At 44.9% G+C, this 25,758-nt stretch overlaps 1 protein-coding gene across 1 annotated transcript in view; it reads right to left on the bottom strand.

Moving 5' to 3' along the window:
* The window catches only part of STXBP3 (syntaxin binding protein 3), a 193,476-nt gene that overhangs the window by 86,483 nt on the left and 81,235 nt on the right, over positions 1-25,758 (bottom strand). Inside the window, exons 6-11 of the mRNA XM_077452712.1 lie at positions 24,857-24,957; positions 13,655-13,803; positions 13,477-13,567; positions 12,239-12,363; positions 5,914-6,021; positions 4,635-4,692 (exon numbers count right to left, since the gene is read on the bottom strand). Of these exons, the coding sequence (XP_077308838.1) occupies positions 4,635-4,692; positions 5,914-6,021; positions 12,239-12,363; positions 13,477-13,567; positions 13,655-13,803; positions 24,857-24,957 (632 nt within the window). The remainder of the gene's footprint in view (positions 1-4,634; positions 4,693-5,913; positions 6,022-12,238; positions 12,364-13,476; positions 13,568-13,654; positions 13,804-24,856; positions 24,958-25,758) is intronic.

Raw genomic sequence — 25,758 nt, 5'->3', positions numbered from 1 at the left:
TAAAAGTCTAGCTTGTCCAGTAGACAATGCTCAAATACTTAATGATCCAACAGATAAAAAGTTGGGATTCCTATTAAAAATCCTCTTTCTTTGGCAGGTGCAGTTAGTGTGCAGTTGCTGCAATAGGCATCTGTCAATCCCTAAAGGACCAGTTTAGACAGGCCCTTAAGGAGGGCAAGCCCGGGATCCGACAATGGGCACCAAGAGTCTCACAGTGCAGAGGGAGGTGAAACATTCTAACTTGGGCAGAAAGGAATGTTCCATGCCTATCGGCAGTTTTCATTCCGGGAGAAGAGAATTGGCAGGCGGACTACTTGAGTCGCCAGCAGTTGTTCCCGGGGGAATGGTCCCCCTCCCTCCAGACGTAGATCTTCTGGCGTCCAGGTTCAACATTAAGTTGGTCAACTTTGTGTCCAGGACAAGGGATCCACTCACATGCGGAATAGATGCATTGGTGACCCCATGGGATCAGTTCTCACTAATTTATGCATTTCCCCCTATTCAGTTGCTGCCACAACTTCTTTGCAGAATCAAGCTGGAAAGAAAGCCGACAATTCGTGTAGTGCCAGCATGGCCCAGAAGGTCCTGGTATGCAGAAATCGTAAAGATGGTGGTGGAGGATCCATGGTCCCTTCCACTATGTCCAGACCTACTCTCACAGGGACCGATAGTCCAGTCCATCCTACCTTACAAACTCTAAATTTAACGGCCAGGCTATTGAAACTCACATTCTGAAGAAACGTGGGCTATCCGGGTCAGTTATCTCTACCTTGCCAGCTTCCAGAATCATATATTATAGTCTGGAGGGCTTAGGTTTCCTGGTTTGTATCCAAGGGGGGTTGGCACCCTCGGAAATTTAGCATAGGCTGAATTCTTGCCTTTCTACAATTAGGGGTAGAGATGAAGCTGGCCCTGAATACTATTAAGGGCCAAGTCTCGGCTTTATCTGTCCTATTTATAGTGATGCACCAAAATTTCGGCCGCCGAAACATATCGGCCGAAAATGCCCTTTTCGGCAATTTGCCGAAAGAGAAAAACGGCCGATAATGGAGCCGAAAATGGGGCGTGGCCTGGGTGGGGGCGTGGCTCCTCCCCCCGCCCCTGGTGACACCCATCATGGGGGGTGCATAGCGCAGGAGAGCCGCCTGTTTGATCACAGCGCCGGGAACATCACAGCTTTCATTTCAATAGCTGTGTGTTCCCAGCCGCGCACCGTCACACACAGCCCCCCCCCCCTCCCTTGTCCGGACACTTAGATAGACAGATCATCCGCAGGATTGGACGGATGATCTGTCTATCAAAGTGCCCGGACAAGGGGGAGGGGCTGTGTGTGACGGCGCACGGCCGGGAACACACAGCTATTGAAATGAAAGCTGTGATGTTCCCGGCGCTGTGATCAAACAGGCGATGGAGGCGGCTCTCTTCCCTGCACAGGCTGGCTGCAATGGGACACACTTGGCTGCAAAATGGGGGACACTGGCCTGCAATGGGGGATGCCTCCTGTACCACGTTTTCTGACCATCTCCTGTACCGTGTCCCCAGTCTCTGACCATCTCCTGTACCGTGTCCCCAGTCTCTGACCATCTCCTGTACCGTGTCCCCAGTCTCTGACCATCTCCTGTACCGTGTCCCCAGTCTCTGACCACCTCCTGTACCGTGTCCCCAGTCTCTGACCACCTCCTGTACCGTGTCCCCAGTCTCTGACCACCTCCTGTACCATGTCCCCAGTCTCTGACCACCTCCTGTACCATGTCCCCAGTCTCTGACCACCTCCTGTACCATGTCCCCAGTCTCTGACCACCTCCTGTACCATGTCCCCAGTCTCTGACCACCTCCTGTACCATGTCCCCAGTCTCTGACCACCTCCTGTACCATGTCCCCAGTCTCTGACCACCTCCTGTACCATGTCCCCAGTCTCTGACCACCTCCTGTACCATGTCCCCAGTCTCTGACCACCTCCTGTACCATGTCCCCAGTCTCTGACCACCTCCTGTACCATGTCTCCAGTCTCTGGCCACCTCCTGTACCATGTCCCCAGTCTCTGGCCACCTCCTGTACCATGTCCCCAGTCTCTGGCCACCTCCTGTACCATGTCCCCAGTCTCTGGCCACCTCCTGTACCATGTCCCCAGTCTCTGACCACCTCCTGTACCATGTCCCCAGTCTCTGACCACCTTCTGTACCATGTCCCAAGTCTCTGACCACCTCCTGTATAAAAAATTTTTTTTTTAAAAACAGTCATTTTCGGTATCGGTGCTGTTTCGGTATCGGTTTCGGTTTTCGGCCTAGTGTATTTTTCATTTTCGGTATCGGTACCAAAAAACCCATTCGGTGCATCCCTACTTATTTAAAAGACTGCTTGCTTCGCATTCTTTGGCCTGGTTTTTATGCAAGGGGTGATGCGGCTTAATCCACCAGTTAGATCACCTTTGAAACCTTGAGACTTGAACTTAGTTTTGTCAGTATTGCAAAAATAGCCCTTTGAACCGATAAAGAATACTCCCTTAGTCCTTTTGACAACGTAGTTAGTGTTCTTGGTTGCTATATCCTCAGCAAGGAGGGTTTCGGAATTGGTTGCTCTTTCTTGTAAAGAGCTATATTTGATTATTCACGAGGACAGGGTCATGTTGCGTCCACGTCCAAGTTTTCTGCCAAAAGTGGTCTGAGGGTTTCACCTGAACCAAGATATTGTCCTACCATAGTTTTTTCCAAAACCATGTTCTAGGGAAGAGACGTTACTAAATTATCTTGATGTGGTGAGAGCAGTCAAGGTCTATTTACAGACGACTGCTCAGATCCGGAAGACTAATGTCTTATTTGTGCTGCCAGAAGGCCCTAGGAAAGGACAGGCAGCATCGAAATCCACTATTTCTAAGTGGATTCGGCAAGTTATAATTCAGGCTTATGGTTTAACCAGTTCCCGACTGGCGCATGCCTATGCACGTCGGCAGAATGGCACGGGCAGGCATATTGGCGTATTTTTATTAAATGCCGCCCTGCCATCGCATGCGCGCCTCCGGCGGCACGCTCGCGTGGCGGTCGAGACCCCCGTGAGTCTGGTCGCAGGTCCCGCGGACTCTATCGCCACAGGGATACCCGCGATCATCTCACGGGATGGCTGAACGGGGAGATGCCGTTGTATTCAGCATCTCCCCGTTCTGCCTAGCAACAAGTGACGCTGATCTCTGCTCCATGTGATTGGAGCAGACAGAGATCAGTGTTCACTAACACAAAGCCCAGCCCCCCACAGTTAGTAACATGCCCCTAGGAACACTTAACCCCTACACTGCCACCCTCTGGTTAACCCCTTCACTGCCAGTGTCATTTACACAGGAATCAATGCATTTGTATAGCATTGATTGCTGTATAAATGACAATGGTCCCAAAAATGTGTCAAAAATGTCTGATGTGTCCGCCACAATGTCGCAGTCACAATAAAAATCGCTGATCGCCGCCATTACTAGTAAAAAAAAAAATGTTAATAAAAATGCCATAAAACTATCCCCTATTTTGTAAACGCTATAACTTTTGCGCAAACCAATCAATAATCGCTTATTGCGTTTTTTTTACCAAAAATATGTAGAAGAACACGTATCGGCCTAAACTGAGGGAAATTTTTTTTTTTTTTATATATATATATATATATATATATTTTTGGGGGATATTTATTATAACAAAAAGTAAAAAAATTATGCGTTTTTTCTAAATTGTCGCTCTATTTTTGTTTATAGCACAAAAAATAAAAAAAACTGCATGGGTGATCAAATACCACCAAAAGAAAGCTCTATTTGTGGGGGGAAAAAAAAAGGACATCAATTTTGTTTGGGAGCCACGTCGCATGACCGTTCAATTGTCAGTTAAAGCGACGCAGTGCCGAATCGCAAAAAGTGGTCTGGTCTGAAAGTGGTTAAAAAGGTAAGATTCTGCCTTTTCAAGTCAAAGCGCACTCTACATCACCAGGCCTCCATGGCTCAGTTCTGTAAGGCCGCAAATTGGTCTTCAGTACATACATTCACCAGGTTTTATCAGGTGGATGTAAAAAGGCATGAGTATATTGCCTTTGGGTGCAGTGCGCTGCAGACAGCAGTATAGATCCTCAAGTCTGGGAGCGCCCAGACTTGAGGAAATAGCACTGCTATGGGACGTCCCATATAGTCAATACTATGGCTCTATGTCGAGTGATGTACAATAAAGAAAATAGGATTTTTATAACAGCTTACCTGTAAAATATTTTTCTTTGAGTACATCACCAGACAGAGGTCCATCCCCTCTTTTGGGATTTATGTATATTGATTTGCTACAAAAACTGAGCTACTCCTGGTAAGAGGAAGGGTTATATAGGGAGTGAACTTCCGGTCTTGGGTGTGTCAGTGTCCATCACCTGAGGGTGCCTATATAACCATATAGTTAATACTATGGCTCTGTGTCCTGTGATGCAGTAGGCTGAATCGTGCAACACACTGCCCCTTAAACGGCAGCAACGCAGAGTGGCCCTAGTGCTGAATCGCAGTGTGAATTGGCCCTTTCCCCATTGCAAATACAACCTGTACATAAACGCTTTTAATACTAGAAGAAAATAAAAGTCTCTAAAATAAACAGTGGAAATTGTAAACATTTTCTTTAACCCAGTATTACCTTGCCTTCAGCTTCTTTTTTGCTAGAAGAAATTTCTTTAACAAGTTTTGGTATCTCACTGTGAAAATAAAATTGAAATACAGTATGAAAATTCTAATGTTTGAAACAAAATTACTAAAACAGAAAGAAAGTTCCAAAGCTGAACTGTTAAGGGCTAAACCAAAGTTCACTGCTATAAAAGAAAATGTTCTCACTTCAGGCCTGAAGCTCCTACAACTGTCAATGGCCTAGTGGTGAAATTGCCATATCTGTGTTTATTAACACACCACTAAAACATTATAGAAATCTATAACCTCCCTAAATATGTTATTAACCAGTGTAGCCCTGGAAGATTTGGCTGCTCAATGACCAGGCAATTTTTTTCCGAAACAAAATGTATGTCCTCCCCCCCCCCCCCCACACAAACAGAGCTTTCTTTTGGTGCTTTGATCATCTATTTATTTTTTTTGCGCAAAAAAAAAAAAAAAAACCAGAGCGTAAATTTTGAAAAAACAATATTTTGTATTTTTTGCTATGATAAATATCCCCATTTTTTTTTAATAGCTATTTTTTTCCCTCAGTTTAGGCCGATATGTATTCTTCTACATATTTTTGGTAATAAAAAAAAAAAAAAAAAAAAAAAAAAAAAAAATCGCAATAAGCGTATACTGATTAGTTTGTGCAAAAGTTAGAGTGTCTACAAAATAGGGGCTAGATTTATGGCATTTTTATTTTTTTACTAGTAATGGCAGCAATCTGATTTTTAATCAGGACTGTGACATTATGGTGGACACTTGACACATTTTTGCAACCATTGACAATTATACACCAATCAGTGCTATAAAAATGCACTGATTACTGTGTAAATGTCACTGGCATGGAAGGGGTTACCACTAGTGGCAATCAAGGGGTTAACTGTTCCCTGACTGTGTTCTCCAACTGTGGAGGGGGTGGGGGGGACTGACTATAGGAGATGGCAGATTGTGGTTCCTAGCTATTAGGAACTCACGATCTGCCTCTCCTCACAGAACTGGGATTTGTGCATTTACGCACACACACACACACACACACACACACACACACACACACACACACACACACACACACACACGACTCCCTGTTCTGCCTCTCGTGCCCGCGAACATAGGCCCTGCAATGCAGCATGTGCTAGCACCTGCTATCCCACTTTAAGGAGCCGACGTACAGCTACGACGGTTCGCGAGATCGTGCCGAACTGCCTCAGTATAATGACAGCGGCTGGTCAGCAAGTGGACTGTATGTATGATGCATGAATACATACTCTAAGACATCAGCGATATGTTTGTGACGAATTTTCACCCAGAGTTCATCAGATTCATCTAGGCGGCCTTCTTTGTCCTTTGTTCCAAGGGAGGTGTCTGCCCGATATCTATTATATAATACAGCAGAAAAAGAATTAAAAACAAACATTATTTGACATGCTTCCATTTAGCATATGTTGATCTCCTTTGTGTATTCATTTCACATCTGTGCAGTAATCTAGCACGAAACAACTTCTGCATTTTTCTGCCTCTGCAATAGCTTTCTGTAAACTGCTCTCTCCCTCTCTCATTGAGCTGGATGAATGGTATTGTATCCACTCCATTATAAGTTTTTTTGTTCCCAGATGGTAGTGGATAGACCCTCCTGGGTTCCACCCACAGCTAGGCTTTCTGCACATGCCATGCAACACATTAAGTCACCATTGGATTAAAAAAAGGTAAAATCTAGGTTTGCAAAGGCATTGTGCACGCAAAGCAGATTTATATCTTTTGTAGCCTTTGAGAAATATACTTTAATCGTTTTTTTTGTACCTTGTTTTCAGCTTAAAAGTGGAATTCCACTCAAAAAGCAAAATTTGCCAATGATTAGTATGCCAAATAACTTGCATTTTCTGAGATGCCGATTGTCTAGATTAGAAAAAATGAGTAGTCTAAAGCTAGACAATCAGCAATTTCCTGTTCTGTATCATCAATGGTCTGTCTGTTGAGCTGAATGTGGCAGCTCACAGGCACATCCTTAAACCAGGGCTCAACAAACCCCAGGTGCCAGGTCGCCATTGCGACCAGAAATTGCACCCTGGCGCCTAGACTGCCACCAGCCCACTCACTATAACTCGTGATGCCCCAGACATGCAGTTCATTAACACTGACTGCCGTCCTCCTCCCTTTCTCTACACTCAGCGCGGCGCTTGATGCTTGCCAGAGCCGCCGAGTGTGTGAAACTGGCAAGTAACAGAGAGAAGAGGAGAGGAGGATCTGTCATTTGAGCTTGATGTCGGGAGTGGGCGAGACCCAGCTGGGGTGGGCAGGACCCAGCAGCTATCAAACACCAGCCAATGGATCTGGGTGGGCCGCTACGTGTATGTGGCCCCGCCCCTTTTCTTAAGCTGCCCAATCATTGGCTGGTGTTCGATAGCGGCTGGGTCCTGTCCACCCCGGCTGGGTCCCACCCAACCCTGACATTAAGCTCAATCCTGACAGCTTCTCTCTGTTACTTGTCAGTTTCACACTGAGTGCGCAGTGTGAAACCTGCCAGTGCTAATCAGTGCCATCTGCCGGTGCCGACCAGTGTCTGCAAGTGCCACCTGCCATCGCCAACCAGTGCCGCCGCCAATCAGTAGCACCTGCCAGTGACAACCGGTGCCCCCACCAACCAGTGTCACATGCCACCGGCAATCAGTGCCACCACCAACCAGTGCCACCACCAATCAGTGCCACGTGTGTGCCACCTGCCAGTGCCAATTAGTGTCACCAAAATCAGTGCCAACCAGTGCCACCTGCCAATGCCAACCAGTGCCACCTGCCAGTACCATCTGCCAACCAGTGCCACCTGCCAGCGCTAACCAGTGCCACCTATCACTGCCTGCCAGTGCTATCCATCAGTGCCACCGCCAATCAGTGGCACCTGCTAGTGCCAATAGTGCCAGTTCCATACCAGTGCCACCTGCCAATGCCAACCGGTACCATCAGTGTCACTGCCAATCAGTGCCACCGCAACCTGCCGGTGCCAACCAATGCCCCCTGCCAGTGCCACATGCCAGTGCCACCCACTGCCAATCAGTGCCACTGCCAGCATCACCTGCCAGTTCTTCATGCCAACCAGTTCCATCTGTTGCCAGCCTATAACCCTGACGTTACAGTTGGAGTTATTGACTGGGTGCTCAGTTAAGAGTTATGGGGCGAAAATTACCAGGCCTTACCCCGGGAGCGGACAATCAATACCACTCTAAAAACTGGCTCCTAACTTTTTTAACTGGCTCCTAGATTCAAAGCAAATTTGTCAAGCCCTGCCTTAAACCACTGTCAGCAGAGCTCTGAGTAACCTCGTTCCTGCCCCATCCCAAAAGCTGTGTTGTCACGTGACAGGGGGACTTTTGAAAGAAAAGGAGATAAAAAAAAGCATATTAAGACTTTTGAACAATGCATCATTTCTACTATTGTGGTTAGTGAATGTTTAAAAAAAAAAAAAAAAAAAAAGAAGGAGTTGAAGAGAAGCATTTCCTTCAACTTTAAGTACAAAGTTGTACAATCTTTATGAGACCCCAGATTCTCAAATCATTTACCATTTCCAAAGTCACCCCCATGCTTAATTTGTGCAGCCACCAGGTTTTTAGTAAGAACAGGATCTGCATGCTGCAGACTCCACAGGAGGAGGGGGAGTATTCAGAACAATAGGTGTTTAGTTTACAGCTAAGTTAGTGTTGGGGGGTTAATGTTTTTTGGGTTGTGTTAGCCCTTGTATACATGGTCGGACATTCTGACGGAACATGTCAGATCGGACCGTGCTATCGGACAATCCAACCATGTGTGGGCTTCATCAGACTTTTTCTGTCGGAATGTCTGAGCAACAAAGTTTGAGAGCTGGATATAAAAATTTTCCGACAACATAATCCGATCGGACTTTGTCTGATCGTTTGTAGAGAATTCCGATCGGACAAAGTGTCACACATGCTCAGATCAAATTCCTAGACCAAAGCTATTGGCTACTAGTCTGAACGTAGTCCCGTCGTAACTAAACGTCATCACGTTACGAACGATTGGATTTTCCGACAACTTTGACCTTGTGTATGCACCAGTTTCGGACAAAATCCGTCGGATTTTGTTGTCGGAATGTCTGACCGTGTGTACAGGGGCTTAGAGAGAGTTGGGTTTCAGGCTGACATTATCGACTTTGTTAGGCGTTAGAGTTGCAAGGAGTTAGGAACAAAATTAAAGAAAAAAAGGAGGGAGAAGGGGTGAGAAAAATATATCAGCTGCCATTAGTCAAATGGAGCTAGAGCAAAAAAGACATAGGTTGTTAGTCACAGTTAAAGAAAAAATGTTAATCCAAAGAAATTTTATATGGTAAACTCCTTCACGGGCAGATGTATAAATTCTCCAAATAAAAAAAAAAAAAAAAAAAAAAAAACAAGTCCCCATTGTTCTCGTGCTGATGTTAAAGTGCAATGATGGACACAGAGATATATATCCACGTACCAGGGAGATAGTATAAGTCCCTAAATACTGCAATTACAAATGTGTTGTTCTTTTTTCAAGCCACAGATATATCCACATGCTAGGTTTCCTGTAGCGTGCAGGTAAATTCTCCCTGCCTTGGGCATTCACTGATTCATCACTTTCAACCCCGATGGATCGGACATTGTAAAGAGTATGAGTGGATTACTCATGCATGTTCTATATACAATAGAACACCAACAAGCAAATAGACCAATTCACATCATACCTGCCATCAATCTGTAGGTGGATATTATATTGAAAAAGCTGGTAAACGTCACAAATGCATGTATGACTGGGAAAAGCAATTAGCGGACCTCCAGCTGTTGCAAAACTACAAGTCCCATCATGCCTACGCCTCTGGGTATCATGCTTGTGGCTGTCAGAGTCTTGCTATGCCTCATGGGACTTGTAGTTCTGCAACAGCTGGAGGTCCACTAAGTGCATATCCCTGATGTATGATGTAGTCTTGTGCTTAACTGATACATCGATTGATATGGGGGTGTGTGTATGTATATATATATATATATATATATATATATATATATATATATATATATATATATATATATATATATATATATATATATATAATATGTATGTATGTATGTATGTATGTGCGTGCATGTATATATATATATATATATATATATATATATATATATATATATATATATATATATATATATATGTATGTGTATATGTGTATGTATATTAGATGATGGAACAAAGATATTAGGTTCTGTCTATCTATAAATCGGAACGTCTATCTGATGTATGAATGTTTTTTTTCAGTTCATTTATCATAACACAGAAAATGTAGCAAAGAGTGATGATTGTGGTACACTGAGAATGGCTATATGGCAGTGTGTTAACACGAGTACAAATGAAACAATGTTCTATCGGTGAGGATACTGCGGAGAGCCTGGCAGTCTAAAAGCAATTAATGTGTCTTCTGAAGTGATTATTATCTTAGTATATGTATGATTATCACACTTTATGTATGGGAATTAATGTATGAAAAGAATGGAAATAATGTAGACACGTGGGACAGCACATCACACACACTTTTAGTGGTCTGAGCACTTGTGGATTTAATATATTTATTACTAGAAGTAATGGGTGGGTAGCACCTGTGTTTGATTTAACATAATTAAAGGTGGGGTGATGCCCTATATTTATGTGACAGCTGACTATGCCTTAGTTCTGACGAAGTTCCGGTATCAGAGGATGAAACATGTAAAACTTTTACGCTGGGACAGCACCCCTGCTCTATACCGACCCCCGCCTACACCTGGTTCTCATGTGGAAGCCTTTTTGAAAGCAAATGATGCACCATCTGAAATAACTATTCTGAATACCTTGCTGATGGTTTTTCCTGTGTACCAGAATCCTGGGCTTTGATTCTACTGTCCGCTGGACTATTATCAACCTGCTTTTGATAGTATTGAAATACTGCATAAATTGAAAATCCATAGAAAAATCAGAGATGAGGAACTCCTTGCTGAGGAATTGTATGCATTGCACATGCACTGACAGATGGATCTCCAGATAGGACTAGTGGAGATCTCTGCATTACCAGCTGGAGCCGTGAGTAACCACTATTGCTTAAAATATTGTATCATTTGTAATTGCAGTATTTAGTAGGGGTGCAACGGATCAAAAAAAATAAATAAATAAAAAAGCCCTCACGGTTCGGATCGTTCCTCGGATCAGAGTCACTGATCGGATCAGCATAAAAATCTCGCCACTGTAATATCCTTAATCTCCCCCACTGTAATATCCACGTCTTCTCCCACACTGTAATAGACACCTCCCCCACTCACTGTAATAACCACAGACCTCTCCCACACTGTATATCCACAGACATCTCCCCACTGTATACAGTATAGGAAGACTAGTGTTTAATCTTACCTTACCAGAATAGAAGTCAGCCAAAGGGGTGAAGATGTCAGCGTGCAGCTCACCACAGCCGCCGCCGGGTGTACCAAGGTGGCCACCGCTCTGGCGCTAGGCTGAAGCCGCGCCCTTTCCTAAGGCCGAGGCAGCGGAGCGCTCCACGGATCACGTGGTGTGCCGATCCGAACAGGTTAACCAGTTCGGATCATGGATTGGGGACGATCCGTTGCACCACTAGTATTTAGGGACTTATACTATCTCCCTGGTATGTTAATATAGAGCTCTGTGTCCAGCATTGCACTTTAACATCAGGTCGAGAACTATGGGGACTCATTATTGTTTTTGTTGTTTTGTTTTTATGGAGAATTTATGCATCTGCCCGTGAAGGAGTTTTTTTTTACCATATAAAATTTCTTTGGATTAACATGTTTTCTTTCACCATGACGAACAACCTATGTCTTTGATCTACCCCCATTTGACTGACTGACCATTATATTAACCATTTGAGTATATCAGAATAGTGTTGGATGTCCATCATTCCATTGTGGAGCAGTGTGACATATCTATTTTTTCGGAAACACACTGCTCCCTTTATTAATCTTATGCTACTTGTTCGTTTACAGGTGGCTTGGGGGGATTTTTCTAGGTATTATAAGGGGTGCTCTTATTTGGGGGAGGGAGGGGTCTGTGGATCGCTGATTTTACCCCATCCTTCCCCTTATTTTTGAGAGATAGTTAAATATTGCAATAGGTTGTCTGTTCATATTGACATAGGGTAATATAGAACATCTGGAAATTGTTATAATTCCTCTCTGCTCTATATACAGAGAATAAGCGGGAATAAGCGGGAATTTTTTGCTTGCTGTGACTTTTTGTATTTTGCCCTTTTTATACAATTATACTGTAGTTAACGCTTTAGGTGTGTGTATATATCACACATCTTTATTTTTTATTTAGTAATATTGTTCCCCCGATATATAATCGGTGAGTACTACTAGTTTATGAATTTAGGTGGGAATCACATTTTCTCTCTATTTCTGCATTCCTGGTAATATCCAAACATTTCATGAATAAAAAAAAAAAAAAAAAAAAAAAAAAAAAAGATCTACAGACAGAATGAAATATAAACATCAGGTTTTGTGCAAAAATTACTTGCATACAACAGTGCTTAACAAGGATATCATTTATTTGGAAAAGCAAAAAAGTACTTGCTTGTAAACATCATTTTCAATGGGCAAAAGATCATAAATCATAGCTTGAAAAGTTAGTTCATGCAGCACCGTAGAAACTGGATCAAATCCTCTGTCAAGTATAAGTAGCTGGGACTGACTTTTCTCCTGCGGTAAAAAACAAAAACTCTTTATCCTTACACCACAAAAAGCGGAACAATAAAAAAAGGATTATAATTAGTACAGAATTACATTTATTTAATAAAAAATAGCCATCCAGCGAGTATCCATGAGGGCAATAAATGACCATTTGATAAACTAGTCACTGAATGGATGCTAGTTAGTCTATAGAACCCAAACGACTAGTCTGCTAAGGTTATCCGGTGCTGTTTTTGCAGCACGATTTGCTCAGGTTTTGCTTACACATAGTGAACTCCTATGGGCAGGGCACGGTTACCTTTTATGTAGTTTGTTGACATACGTTACTTTTGTATATATTTTGTGAATTATCCCAAATAAAAGCTTTGTAAAAATGCTGGTGCTATATAAAATTAAGAATAATATCGATTCCTCAGGAGAAGAGGAAAACAATATATTCAATGATGTGGTAACAAGTGCCATTACATATTTTGTTTAGCCTGTGTAAATTTGTTTCTTATCATCAAATGGAATTATCGGAGCTGAACTTATGGAACTGTTGAATGTAATTTCCAGTCCCTGCAGTTATAGAACAAGAAATATTTTAAAGACAATTTCTATCCAAAAGCACTGTAGGTTTGACAGCTGAAATGCATACTCCATTTATCCTTAGCAGAATGTGTACAAATACAAACCAGAATCTTGTCTCTGGCCCTAAAAGTTAGTTGGTGAGCATGGCTTTAGCATTAGAGATTATGCAACTGCCAGTCACATCACTGACAGCAGAGAACAGAATCTTTGTTGAAGAAAGCTGAACCAGTGTGGGGAATGCAGGGACAAGTGCAAAGTGCTGCATGAATGCAGGACTCAAGTGCAAAGGAAAGAGAAAGTGGTAGGATCTGAGGAGAATAGCAGGCGGTGGTGCCATCACACTGATGACCAAACCTCCAGTGACCCAAGGACCACCTAGAACCTAAAAACAAAACCCCTCTAAAAAGCAGGTGGCACTGCAACACCTGTAAAAATAGAAACCATTAACAGGATGGATTTCTTATATAGCCGAGTCTTATTTCCACTCTTAACGAATATATCCCATTTAACAGTTTAACTAAACAATATAATGTAATGTCTCATCCGCCTTACCTTAAACGGGTTTTTTTCATCAGTCTTGTAATACTGAACAAGCTTCTCTTCCACTAAGTTAGCCAGATTTTCGGCATTATCTAGTGGTTCTCTTCAGACATAAAATGTAGACCAGAAAAATCACATTACATGAGCTCAATGAAAAATCATGCTACATACGGTACATGTAAACTATTACCTCTTATAGCGAACCCCAGGATTCTCTTCCAGAGTAGCACACAGTGTGACTATTTGTTCTGCGATGGTTTGCAATGCAGTTTCTTTATCCACACATTTATCTGGACTGTACAGCAGATGAAAGGCATCGGGCAGATTTAGCAGGAACACCTTGGAGAAAACAAAAATTGGGCTACTTAGGGGAAAAATAATGTACCCTTGGGTGACCGTACAGTGACCAAATGTGCGATTCTGTTCATGTGCTAATAACCGCCCCTCCGCAAAAAAAATAAAAAAAAAATACTCCTTGGTATCCATAATAAGTTCCAGCTGCTCCATGCATGGAGAAGGGTGTAAGGCATCTGCTTTATTATTCAGGATTAATCCAAAATCCTCCAGTATTTGAATTATGATAGAGATATCACAGGTCATCTCCAATGCAGACTCGGCTCATCCAATGGTCCAGTTACCCTACAATTGAGATCCCTCGGATCCGCAGTAGTGCCAGCACCGGTGTCAGAACTTTGGTGAAAACCTGTGAGGTAGATGCCAGGCTGAAAGAATAAACTACGCAGTGGAGTTTCACTACCACAACTAAAAAAATTTTAAAAAAATATTGATGGTTGCGGGAAATGGGAATGTGGAAGTAGGAATACCGGATGTTGATTGAGGCTAAGAAGTCTCCTTGGTGCAAAGAGGCTACAATGGACTGCAGGGATCCCATCCAGAACTTGCACTTTTACGACAGCGGTCAAGGCCTTCAGATCCAGAATTGGGCATACCGTATATACTCGAGTATAAGCCGAGATTTTCAGCCTCTTTTTTGAGGCTGAAAGTGCCCCCCTCGGCTTATACTCGAGTCATCGCTGTCTGCCCGCTCGATCAGCGTGTCGAGCAGACAGACAGCGGCCATTCTGATTCAAAAGCCGCGCCTCCGGCTCCCCCTTCGCCTGTGATAGGCGGAACACTGAATTTCCCAGCAGCCTGTGTTCCGCCTATCACGGACTTCGTATCATCCTCGTACTACGGACGAGGATGATACGACGTCTGTGATAGGCGGAACACAGGCTGCTGGGAAATTCAGTGTTCCGCCTATCACAGGCGAAGGCGGCGGCGCAGCTTTTGAATTTTACAATGGCCGCCGACGAACGAAGAGGGCACGGGACGGAGGCAAGGCACAGGACGGCACGGCACGGGACGGGACGGGACGGGACCGGAGGCAAGGCACGGCGGCGAGGCACGGCGGCGAGGCACGGCGGCGAGGCACGGAGGCAAGGAGGCTCGGCACGGGACGGAGGCTCGGGACAAAGGCTCAGGACACAGGTAGGCTGGACACACACACACACACACACACACACACACACACACACACACACGGATACACACACACACACAGGGATGGATGGATGGATGGAGACACACACACACAGGGATGGACGGACACACAGGGATGGACGGACACACAGGGATGGACGGACACACAGGGATGGACGGACACACACACAGGGATGGACAGGCATGTCTTACCCTCGGCTTATACACGAGTCAATAAGTTTGCCAGTTTTTTTGGGGGTAAATTGGGGGCCTCGGCTTATATTCGGGTCGGCCTATACTCGAGTATATACGGTATTCCCTTATTCATAATTGTAAAGAGGTTGGAACAGAATCCTCTGATCCATTCAGATTATGGCAGCAGATCTATCACCCCTTGAGCAAGAAGTGCTTGAGCTGCCAAATGCAGATTGGTTAAATGCTGAGGGGGACGTTGCAAATTTGAAGGAAAAAAAAGCATTCATGGTCAAAAGGATAGTACATTGCAAGGATTATAACGTCCTTTGTTGCGGATTCCTTTTCTTATTCTGAAGAAAATAGGATTTTTTGTACTCGCCGTAAAATCCTTTTCTCTGTAATTCACCGACTGATACAGCCTCTTCTCTTTAGACCATTGGGTTGTTATAAAAAATTGTAATACAGCACTATCTAAAGTTCAAATATTGACAAACTATAAAAACATATGTGAAAGTGAAGCTGCAACCTAAATGTGAGATACCCACAATATTAATACCAATTTTTAGAAAAAAGCTGCGCTATAATGATCAAATTCAATATCAATGAATATATAATAAACCCACATATGAAAATATCAATTAATGTGAAATATAATTCATGCAAAAAAAATTGAATATATATAAATAAATTGTGCATAAATAAATATGTACACTACTCTAATTAGAGCTTAAATTCAAAATATTAGTCCATCTCCAAACGTAAATCGTTTTTGCTTGTGATTTCCACTGCGATGAACCACACCACACCAAGGGAAGAGTGTCACCAAGAAAGCAGGAAAAAGACTTTCCACCACTGAAAACACTGACGCTTACCAGCTACATAGATCCCATATCAGAGATGAAATATCGCCACTGTCCCATCACTCCTTCTGGACCTGAAATGCATGGAGGATGTATCCCTTTAAAGGCACTCTGTTCCAATGCCCCTGGAAGACGTTCAGCCTCAGTACGTCAACAAGCAGCATAAGGTAAAGAAAAACATGAGGGGCGGGTGCTGTGTCAGTCGGTGAATTACAGAGAAAGGGATTTTACAGTGAGTACAAAAAAAAAAATCTTATTTTCTTCAGAATAACAAAAATGGCACAGCTTCTTCTCTTTAGACCATTGGGACGTCCCCAAGCAGTGCCAAAACGAGGGGTGGGAAAACAGCATAAAAAACTTCATCCACCATGGCATGTGGGAGCTAGTACAAACTTTACCCACAAAAAAAAACTAGTGTGTGTGGAGAAACCGCCACAAAAAAACAAGGGTGCTACTCAACGGAGAAGCACTACCCTCAAACCACACCAAAAACTGCGGTAACGAATGCAACAGTGCATTAACTTAAAAGGTACTGCGTTTTTACACAAAAAAAATAAACACAGGAAAAAAGGAAAAAATTGCATATGCAATTGCAACTGTACAGCCGCATGCAAAACTTTGTGGCCAAAACAGGCATCACCCGATGCACTGACATCTATTTTGTAGAACTTTGTAAAAACGTGGACAGACCACGCGCCGCTTTACATAATTGAGCGACAGGCGCTTGATGTCGGAAGGTCCAAGACGTTCCGATTGCCCTCATGGAGTGGGCCGTGACCGGACAGGGGGGCACCTGCCCGTTCAAGGCGTAGGCTTGTACTACAATCTGTCTGAACGACCTGGAAATGGTATCCGACGAGACCGCCATACCTTTCTGTGGACCAGCCACCAAAACAGTGAGTGACTTCCGGAAGGGTACCGTGGCAGACAAATACACCTTCAGAGCCCGAACCACGTCCAGAGCATTGAGGGCCACCTCCTTAGGATGTGTCGGCTTAGGACACAGAGATGGTAGCACAATGTCCTCATTGATGTGAAACGCTGAGATTACCTTCGGGAGGAAAGACTGTTGCGGATGCAACACCACCTTATCCTTGTGGATAGCCAGATAGGGTGACTTGCAGGACAAGGCCGCCAGTTCTGAAACCCTCCTGGCAGATGTAATGGCCACTAGAAAGACCACTTTCTGGGAAAGAGTCAACAGGGGAAACTGATATTTTCAAATGGCGGTTTCTGAAGCGCCGATAATACCAGGTTCAGATCTTCTTGTTCCTACTTGGTGATAGACTTATGCCACAGCAGTAATGTTGTCTGACTGGATTCTGACCGGACGCCCTTGCAGTCTCATTGACCATGTGGAGAGGCATAGCCTGATCGCTCTCAGTTCGAGCAGATTGATCAGCAACTTGGATTCCTCCGTCGACCAGAGGCCCTGAGTCGACTGAACTCCCATTACTCCACCCCAGCCGAATAGGCTGGTGTCCGCTGCGATCACTGTCCATTTCAGAGGTAGGAACGACTTCCCCGACTGAAGCACCGGAGACCTCAGCCACCAGATCAGGGAACCCCTGACTAACTGGCTCACCTGGATCAGTCGATCCAGAGACAACAGAGATCTGTCCCACTTTGTCAAGATCTCCTTCTGCAGGACTCTGGTGTGGAACTGGGCATATGGTACTGCCTCGAAGGAGGCCACCATGAGTACCTGGACTCGCATGCAGAAGCGCAGCGATGACCACTTGCAGTTCATCAGCAGTTTTACCGTGGCTCTGAGAGTCTGCAGCTTGTCTGAAGGGAGAAACTCTCACTTCCCTGGAGTCCAGCAGCCAGCCTAGGTACTCCAAATGCTGAGTCAGTATAGTCACCAACTTTTTTAGGTTCAACAGCAACCCAAATTCTTGCAGGGTCTGCATGGTGATCGCCACATCCTCCAACTCTGAGGCAGAAGAAGCTCTCAGGAGGAGATAGTCTAGGTAACCCACTATCGCGATCCTGCATTTCTGTAGCAACGCCAACAATGCCAATACCTTGGTAAAGACTCGGGGGGGGCGATACCAAACCAGAAGGGAGAGCCACAAACTGTTAGTGGGCTTCCCCGACTGCAATTGCAGAAACTTTTGATGCCGGAGGCATATGGGTAAGTGCAGGTACGCATCCTGGATGTCGAAGGATGCCAGGGAGTCACCCTGATGGAGTGCAGCGACTACTGAGTGAACTGATTCCATTCTGAACCACTTTCAAAGTGATTGAGGGCTTGTAGATCCAAAATTGTAGTTCCAAGAAAGAAACGGGTACGTCCAAACAGGTTTCAGTAGAACCCCTGGAAACGTTCCGATTCCGGAACAGGTACAATCACCCTGCGATTCAGCAGGTCCCCTACTGCCCCCAAAAGGGCCTCCCGAGAACATGGGTGGGGGCAAACCTTCATGCGGTAGCACTTTTGTTCGCAGGCTTGTGGTTCCAGGGACGTTTCTGCCCTTCTGTGGTCATCCTGTCGGGCTGGGGACATTTAGCCGAAGCACCGGGCAGACAAAAAAGGAGTTTGTGAGCGGAAAAAGAGGGCCCTTGCCTACGGCGTGGTTCCTTAGCCTTCCTGGCCTGTGGGAGTACAGTACTCTTACCACCTGTGGCGTTCTTAATGTCATCCAAAGAGGCTCCAAAGAGCTGGTTGCCAAGGAAGGGAAGGTCTGTCAGGGCTTTTTGGGATTCCTGGTCAGCAGACCAGAATTTCAACCAAATCAGGCACCTCAGCACCAGTGCTGACACTGAAGCCCTGGATAACAGGGGGAGGGTACCCAGGGCCGCGTCACAAACGTAATTAAGGCGATGCACTAGTTGGTCTGCTAGTTCCATGCAGACAGGAGAAGCTTGCTGTTCTCCCAATTCACGGTGCAACAGTTTTGCCCACTCAGTGTCTACGGCACAAGTGCGGATGCCAGTACTGGTCGCATGGTTGACCCCACAACCGTAAACAAGGAACGAGCCACTGCCTCGGCCTTCCTGTCCGTGGGATCCTTAAATGCAGGAGTCCCCTCTACCGGGATCATGGTTACTTTGTCTAACCTGGATACTGGGGGGTCAACGACCGGAGGAGCCGACCACTTTTTGAGAACTCTCTCCTCAAAAGGGACAACGCATCACAATGTATTTGGTGACTGAAAGGTCCGTTGACGTCGACCCCATTCCTTGTAAATGAACTTGTCAAAATAAGTCAGATACAGGAACACCTTAGGTGAACGGGCTGGCTTACGGGACCCAAAAGGGACCGCTACATCAGCAGAGGGATCTGCTGGCTCTTGAATCTTCAGGGTATCACGCAAAGCTGTGATAAGTGCTCCAACAAGCGCTTTGTCGCGCATGGACCAGAACGGGGACTCATTCTCACTGTCCGAACGGTCCTGGTCAGCGTCATCTGAAACGACAGAGTAGGAATCACCAGCCTCAGCAGGGCCAGAGTCTAATTGAGGACCACGGACAAGGCGTCCAAGGGCACTGTGCATTTCGCAGGAAAACCGGTTGCAATTGCCTGGACTTCGGGGAAAGAAACACCAGTTTCTGAAGCCATGCTGACCCTACCCTGTGTGCCACCCAAAGGGGACTTAGGGCCGTGATAGTCCCACCCTCCTTACTGCCGCTGGCTGAGGGGCTCTTTCCCACAGGACTCACCACCCTGAAGGGTTCTGCGCTATCCAGCAAGTAGTGCCTGGGGTCTCTGTTGGCTCCCAGATGCAGAGAGAGTCGCTCTGTGTCAGTGGAAGCTGCTGCTAATAGCGCTGAAATGGCGCTCTGCAATGTGCTCAGGCTCAAAGGAAATGGCCGCCCAGCGTCCAGTATAAAGGCCCTAAAACATTGGGAAAATGGCCGCCAGAGCACAGGGACACATGCTGCCACTAGAGAAAGCTGAAAAACGTGTTCAGGCTTTTAGAAAATGGCCAACGGCATCCAGTATCCAAAATGGCCGCCGGATCACAGGAGAGCATGCTTTCCCTTGCCCACCTAAGATGGCCGCTGATGCTGAAACCATGAGGGACAGAGCTGAACAAATGGCGGTGATCAGCGATGCAAGGGACACAGGCACAGCCTCACAGGCACCTCCAGAGACATGAGAAACAGGGCTCAGGACACAGCCAGCCAGCGCAGCCCCCCCACATGTGATAGAACCCCCCCGGAGGTCCCCTGTGTATACACACACACACACACACACACACACCGCTCAGCAGCCACATGCAGCATCCCCCACCTGGAGGGGGGAGGGAAGATAGGGAGAAAAGAGGAGGTGGTGAGGGACCACCGAATCGACCTCCTAAACAATGCCCAGCTGCTCAGCCCCACCAATGCAGGGAGAGCTGTACTAACCAGTCCTGAAGAGCTGGGAGACATTCCATTACAGACCCACTCTCTGATCAGTACAGGGTGGCTGCCAGCCTCGGCACACTGTGACGCAGACATCAGTAGTCCGGTCATATGTGCACCCCCGGAGCAAAAAAAAAACTCATCGACCACCTCTGGAGCTGAGGTTACGTCGTGGCCGACCCAGTGCAGAGCTCTGGTCTGCACATGCTTGATTGCGAGGCTGGGGAGACTACAAGGATAAGGGTATTCAGCCTGTCACCCACCTGGCTGTTCATAGCAGATCACAGGATCTATCATCTTGCGCAAAAAGCCAAGCTTCTGCAAAAAAAAAAAAAAAAAAAAAAAAAAGAAAGATGGACAGATGGGCCCGTCAGGGTTCCTAAGTCCATCTCCTTCACTAGGCAAAATAAAACTGAGGCTGCAGTAGAATGCTGAGGGGTTGTTACCTAAGGGACCGCCCCTTGGGTGAAACTAGAAAGTTCTAGGTTTATTATCACGTTGACATGTAATGCCTAGTCCTCCCCTGTAGGTGGCTTAACAATCCAATGGTCTAAAGAGAAGAAGCTGTGTCAGTCGGTGAATATAAGAGAAATCCATTTTTGTTCCTCTGTGCCGAGTAGGTCTAATGGGAGTGGTTTCATAATTATGTATCAGCTGTGCAGTTGCAGGGCAATAATGAGGAAATCTGCTGGACCTGCATCCCTTTACACATGTTCCTATTGAAAGTATCTCACCAAAAATGCAATTTTTTGTTGCAGGGGATGCCTGAAATCTGACTTGTATCTTAGGCAGACTTCTGGGAAAACTGGTGAGCCAATCACACAAGCAGAAAATTATGTTTCTGGGAAGTGGTCAGTACACATTCTGTGTAAAGAACAACTCCAGGTAGGCATATTGCACTGCATTTACAGAAAATTACAGCAGCTGCAGATTGAAAAGGAAAGGTAATTTTTAATAACACTCAATTACAATATGACAATAATATGGCAATTGCATACGCTATTATTTTTTTCTTCGTTAAAGGGTAACTCCCAATTTCATTCAGTCAGAGTCTGAGACACTAGGGCAGAAGCTAGAACCATCAAGATTCTAGCTTCTAGCAATAATCAAGGCTCCAGTCACTGAACACATAGAAAGAGAGGTGCACTCCAACTTCCTATCCGATCGTTCCCTAAAAGGAGGGGGCAACGCCTCAACTGAACATGGCGAGTTTGCTCCAATCTCTAGACTGGACATACAGTCAAGCAGTTGGCAAAGTAAAAGGCTTACCTGCAAGAGGAATTAGAGCAAATTTTTGAGGCTCGCCTACGCTTTTGGGTTCCATAAAAAGGACTGCAAAATTCCTTGATGTGGAAGGAGACTCTTCAATCCTAAGACCCCTTTCACACCACGCCGCCCATAGCGTCGGCTGTTAAACACCGCTATTTTTAGCAGCGGTTTACCGTCGGATTTGCGGAGCATTTCAGCCGCTAGATGGGCACTTTTACCCCCCCACTAGCGGTCGAGAAAGGGTTAAAACTGCTCACAATACGCCGCAATAGCGGCGTTTTGCCGGCGGTATTACAGCGCTGCCCCATTGATTTCAATGGGGAGCAGCGGTGGAGGAGCGGTAAACACACCGCTCCTTCACCGATCCAAAGAAGCTGCTGGCAGGACTTTTCCTGACGTCCTGCCAGCACACTGCAGCACACCTCGGGCTTTCACACTACAGACAATGGTGCAGCTGTTTTAGGGCGGACTGCAGGCGCTATTTCTAACACTATAGCGCCTGCAAAACACCCTTGGTGTGAAAGGGGTCTTAAGGTTTACCTTAAAGAGTCATCTCACAATCACAGGGGGAAGAGGGAGCATCTACTTCCATGGGGGTCTCTGGACCTGTGGGATAGGAAGGCTCATTGTGGCCGATTGGAAGTTGAATGGTAGCCTTGGGGCAAGGGAAACCAGCAGGTGATACAATGCACCCTTCTCTGGGAGAACACACTCAGACATAGCCATGCTACCATATGTAGTTCTACAGGATCTTCAGATGGCTGGTGTCTCAAGGGATATGCAATTGCCACATGATAGTGAGCCAGGCATTGCATGCCCAATTGCAGCACAGTGATGAAACAATAGATTGACATACCATGTAGAATTGTTAACAGGGACAAAAAAAAAAAACCTGAAAAAAAATGATTTTTTTTCTAAGGCCTAACTCCTAAGAGCAAGGCAAGAAAACGAAGGTGTGTTGCAGATAAAGTGTTTGGCCACCAGTAGGGGTCGACCATTAGTTGTGTTCTAATCTTCTGATTATACCTAGCAGCCTACTTCTGCAGATGGAGCAATACCCATTGACCTTGATCTACTGAGTCTTTCAATGAACAAAAGAGAAAGTTAACCACAGCACTCTGGAAATGCTAACTTATGCAGCAGCTGTCAGTGTAGTATCAATTGTATGTAGCATGTGTTGTCAGCTACATACAGTATATAGCTCTGTGTTCCAGCAGCGGGACAGGAACTTTCAGCAGACGAAGTCCCGCCTACAGACGTAATGTGGCCATCTTATCAGTTTTCATGTGTATACCAGAAAGATTTATCCTTGCACTTGGGTGAAGTGCTCCATTTGTAAGTACTTTTACCTTTTCTTAAATAAATTGAGCCAAACAGAGAGCACTATCTTCTGTTCTATTTTATTTCATTCCTAAACACATATCGTGGTGAGATCATCTGCTGTGCCATTGATTGACATTGGAGGCCTGAGACGCCCACTCTGTGGGCAGGCACATCCAGACCATTTGGTCATTAGTATGAGGTGAGTGGCACTGGCTTCTGATGTCTTTGGTGGATGTGCTGGACTCACTCTGACACTTGCATGCTTGATTTGGATATACGACACTGTGACATAGATTTTACCCCACCAAGAATTGTTTTCATATGGACTTTTTTTTTTTTGGAGGTTTGATTTAGTTATTTGCGCTGCACGGTTTTGAGTTTTAATATGTGTAATTGAGCCAAGAGCTTCACCATGCAGGTGCCAGTTCCCACCACTCCCTGGCATGTGTGCACTGGAAAAACAGAAAATGCGTTTTTTTCTTGCAGCACATCACGACATATCAGCACACCGCAGGTTGAATAAGCCATTAAGGGATACCTAAACCCAAGAACAAAAATGTAATATCTTGGAGATTACAAGTCCTTAAAGAGGAAGTAAACCCTAATGGGTTTACTTCTTCTTTGATTCCCTGCAAAGGTAAAGCATAATGGACTACTATGCATCACTTACCTGACAAAGGAGCCAGCGAAGTCACCGCTGTCCCCTGTAGTTCCGAGTGTCCATCTTCTTGGTGGGTCTCACTGCTCCGGTGCTGTGATTGGCCGGAGCAGCGATGACGTCACTCCCGCGAATGCGCACGGGAGCCGACACTCGTGGCATATCGCCGCGATCTGTGGCTTACCCAGTGCGCCAGCGCGCCGCTGTCTACGGCGCCATAGACAGCAGTGGCTGTCTTCAGGTAAATCTCTCCTAAACCGTATAGGTTTAGGAGATATTTCTTGGACCTACAGGTAAGCCTTAATCTAGGCTTACCTGTAGGTCAAAGTGGTTTGTAAGGCTTTACAACCACTTTAATGTGGGGGTTTCATTAGTTTCCTTCATTCACACTAAGAACACTTTTGGCAGGTACAAAATATAGCTGCTAATCTTGCCAGAAATGCAGTGTCCTTGTCTCTCTGAGTTGAGCTGAAACCCAAAAAAATTTATCAATCCACCCATATGTAGGGTAACAACCATGGCTCCCTTCATAGATAAAGTGGGGAAGTGAACGTAGAAACCCAAGTGCAGGAAGTTTAGTACTTGCAAATTACCAGGTGAAAAAAAATAAAAAAAAGAAACATGAGTTCAGTCATCTCATCCAAGGCCTGGTAAGCTACAATATAATACAATACATTTTGGTATTGTGGTTTAAAAGCCAAGTTCACCTTTAAAAATAAAATAAAAAAATTTCCTGCAAAAAAAAAAAAAAAGAAGTGCAATGTGCATTCATTTTATTTTTTTTATATTTTTTTTGGAGCCTGTAAAGCATTGCACCTGTCAGGATCCTGCAGACAGTAGAGCTGTTTGCCCATACCTTCGCTATGGGCAGGAAGATCAATTAACAACCAGCACCCCTGTAGTTCATTGAGAACTACTAGGTGTCAGCCACAATGGATAATGGTAGTTGTAGTTCATCTATTCACAGAACTTTGTGAATTAATGATGCAGCCTTGTGGGGGGGAGGCCTGCGTGGCTTTTGAATTGAGACAGCGGGTGCAGGGAAAGGAGCCTCCTCCTGCTGTCACAATGGGGGATCTGGTCGGGTAGCAGCATGTTTATTAAAAGGTGAACTTATCCGTGAAGGTATGCACCATTTACTGCAGTGAACCCACTATATGTGGCTTTAAAACTGCTCATGAAAAATTAAATTTTTGGCAGGCTTACTTGTGACCGAAAGGATAAAATCAATTTATAATCACGAGACACTTACCTGAGACTCTCTGGGGAAAAAAGAAATGTTAACTTCCTTGCACGTCTTTATTGTTTTGGGGGCACAAGATTTTAGCTTTGTGAAGAGGCTGTCATGACATGCTGAAAAAGACAAAGCGTGTAAGTGAAACAAAAAAAAAAAAAAAAAAGAAGAACATAATCCTAACAATCTTGCATACCAATAGATAATATGACAAAAATAAGTCACAAAAAGGAGTTGTCATATGAGCAAACTAAAACAGCAAGAATATAATCACATGCCAGTTTTACATCATGGACTCTGTCACTTGTTCTGGTTTATCAATTGTACTTTTCAATACAGTTTACCCCTGGTTATACTTTGTCAGGCATAAATGTCATGAGAACTTTTTTTTTTCTATATGTGGCCCAGGTCCTTGCCAAGTTATAGGGACTCCTGGGTATTACATGTCACCGTACCTATCCCTAGATGCATTTGTTCATTATATTGGCGATTTTGAATATGTTTATTGTATTGTGAAGATTTTTGCACTGCTAAATTACCTGGTTGTTTGCTTTCTAGTTTTTCTGGGCTCAGTGAACAAAAGAATTTATGTAAGACCCAACCAGGCAACTCGCACTAGCTTCTCCCCTTCCACCTTCAAACAGATAGATTGCTACCTGCACATCAGAATATAACCTTGCACTCAAAAGGCAGCACCGAGGGACCCAACTAGCTATGAAGTAAACCATGGGGAAGGTGAATTGAGAGTTTCCCCTTCTATCATGTTTGGTTTCAAGGTATGCTAGTCAAAAGATACAATTAGAGGGCTTGGAATTTGTCATGGCTAACAGGCAGGCCTCTTCAGTCTGTTAATGCTTTTGTTACTCAAAATGGAACTTTATCCCAATGACTTTGCTGTCCCTCAATAGTATATCTGAGGC

Source organism: Lithobates pipiens, unplaced genomic scaffold (genome assembly GCF_037356315.1).
Source record: "Lithobates pipiens isolate NorthernLeopardFrog02 unplaced genomic scaffold, aLitPip1_a1.2 Scaffold_23, whole genome shotgun sequence".
NCBI lineage: Eukaryota > Metazoa > Chordata > Amphibia > Anura > Ranidae > Lithobates > Lithobates pipiens.
This window is presented reverse-complemented; position numbering and strand designations above follow the sequence as displayed.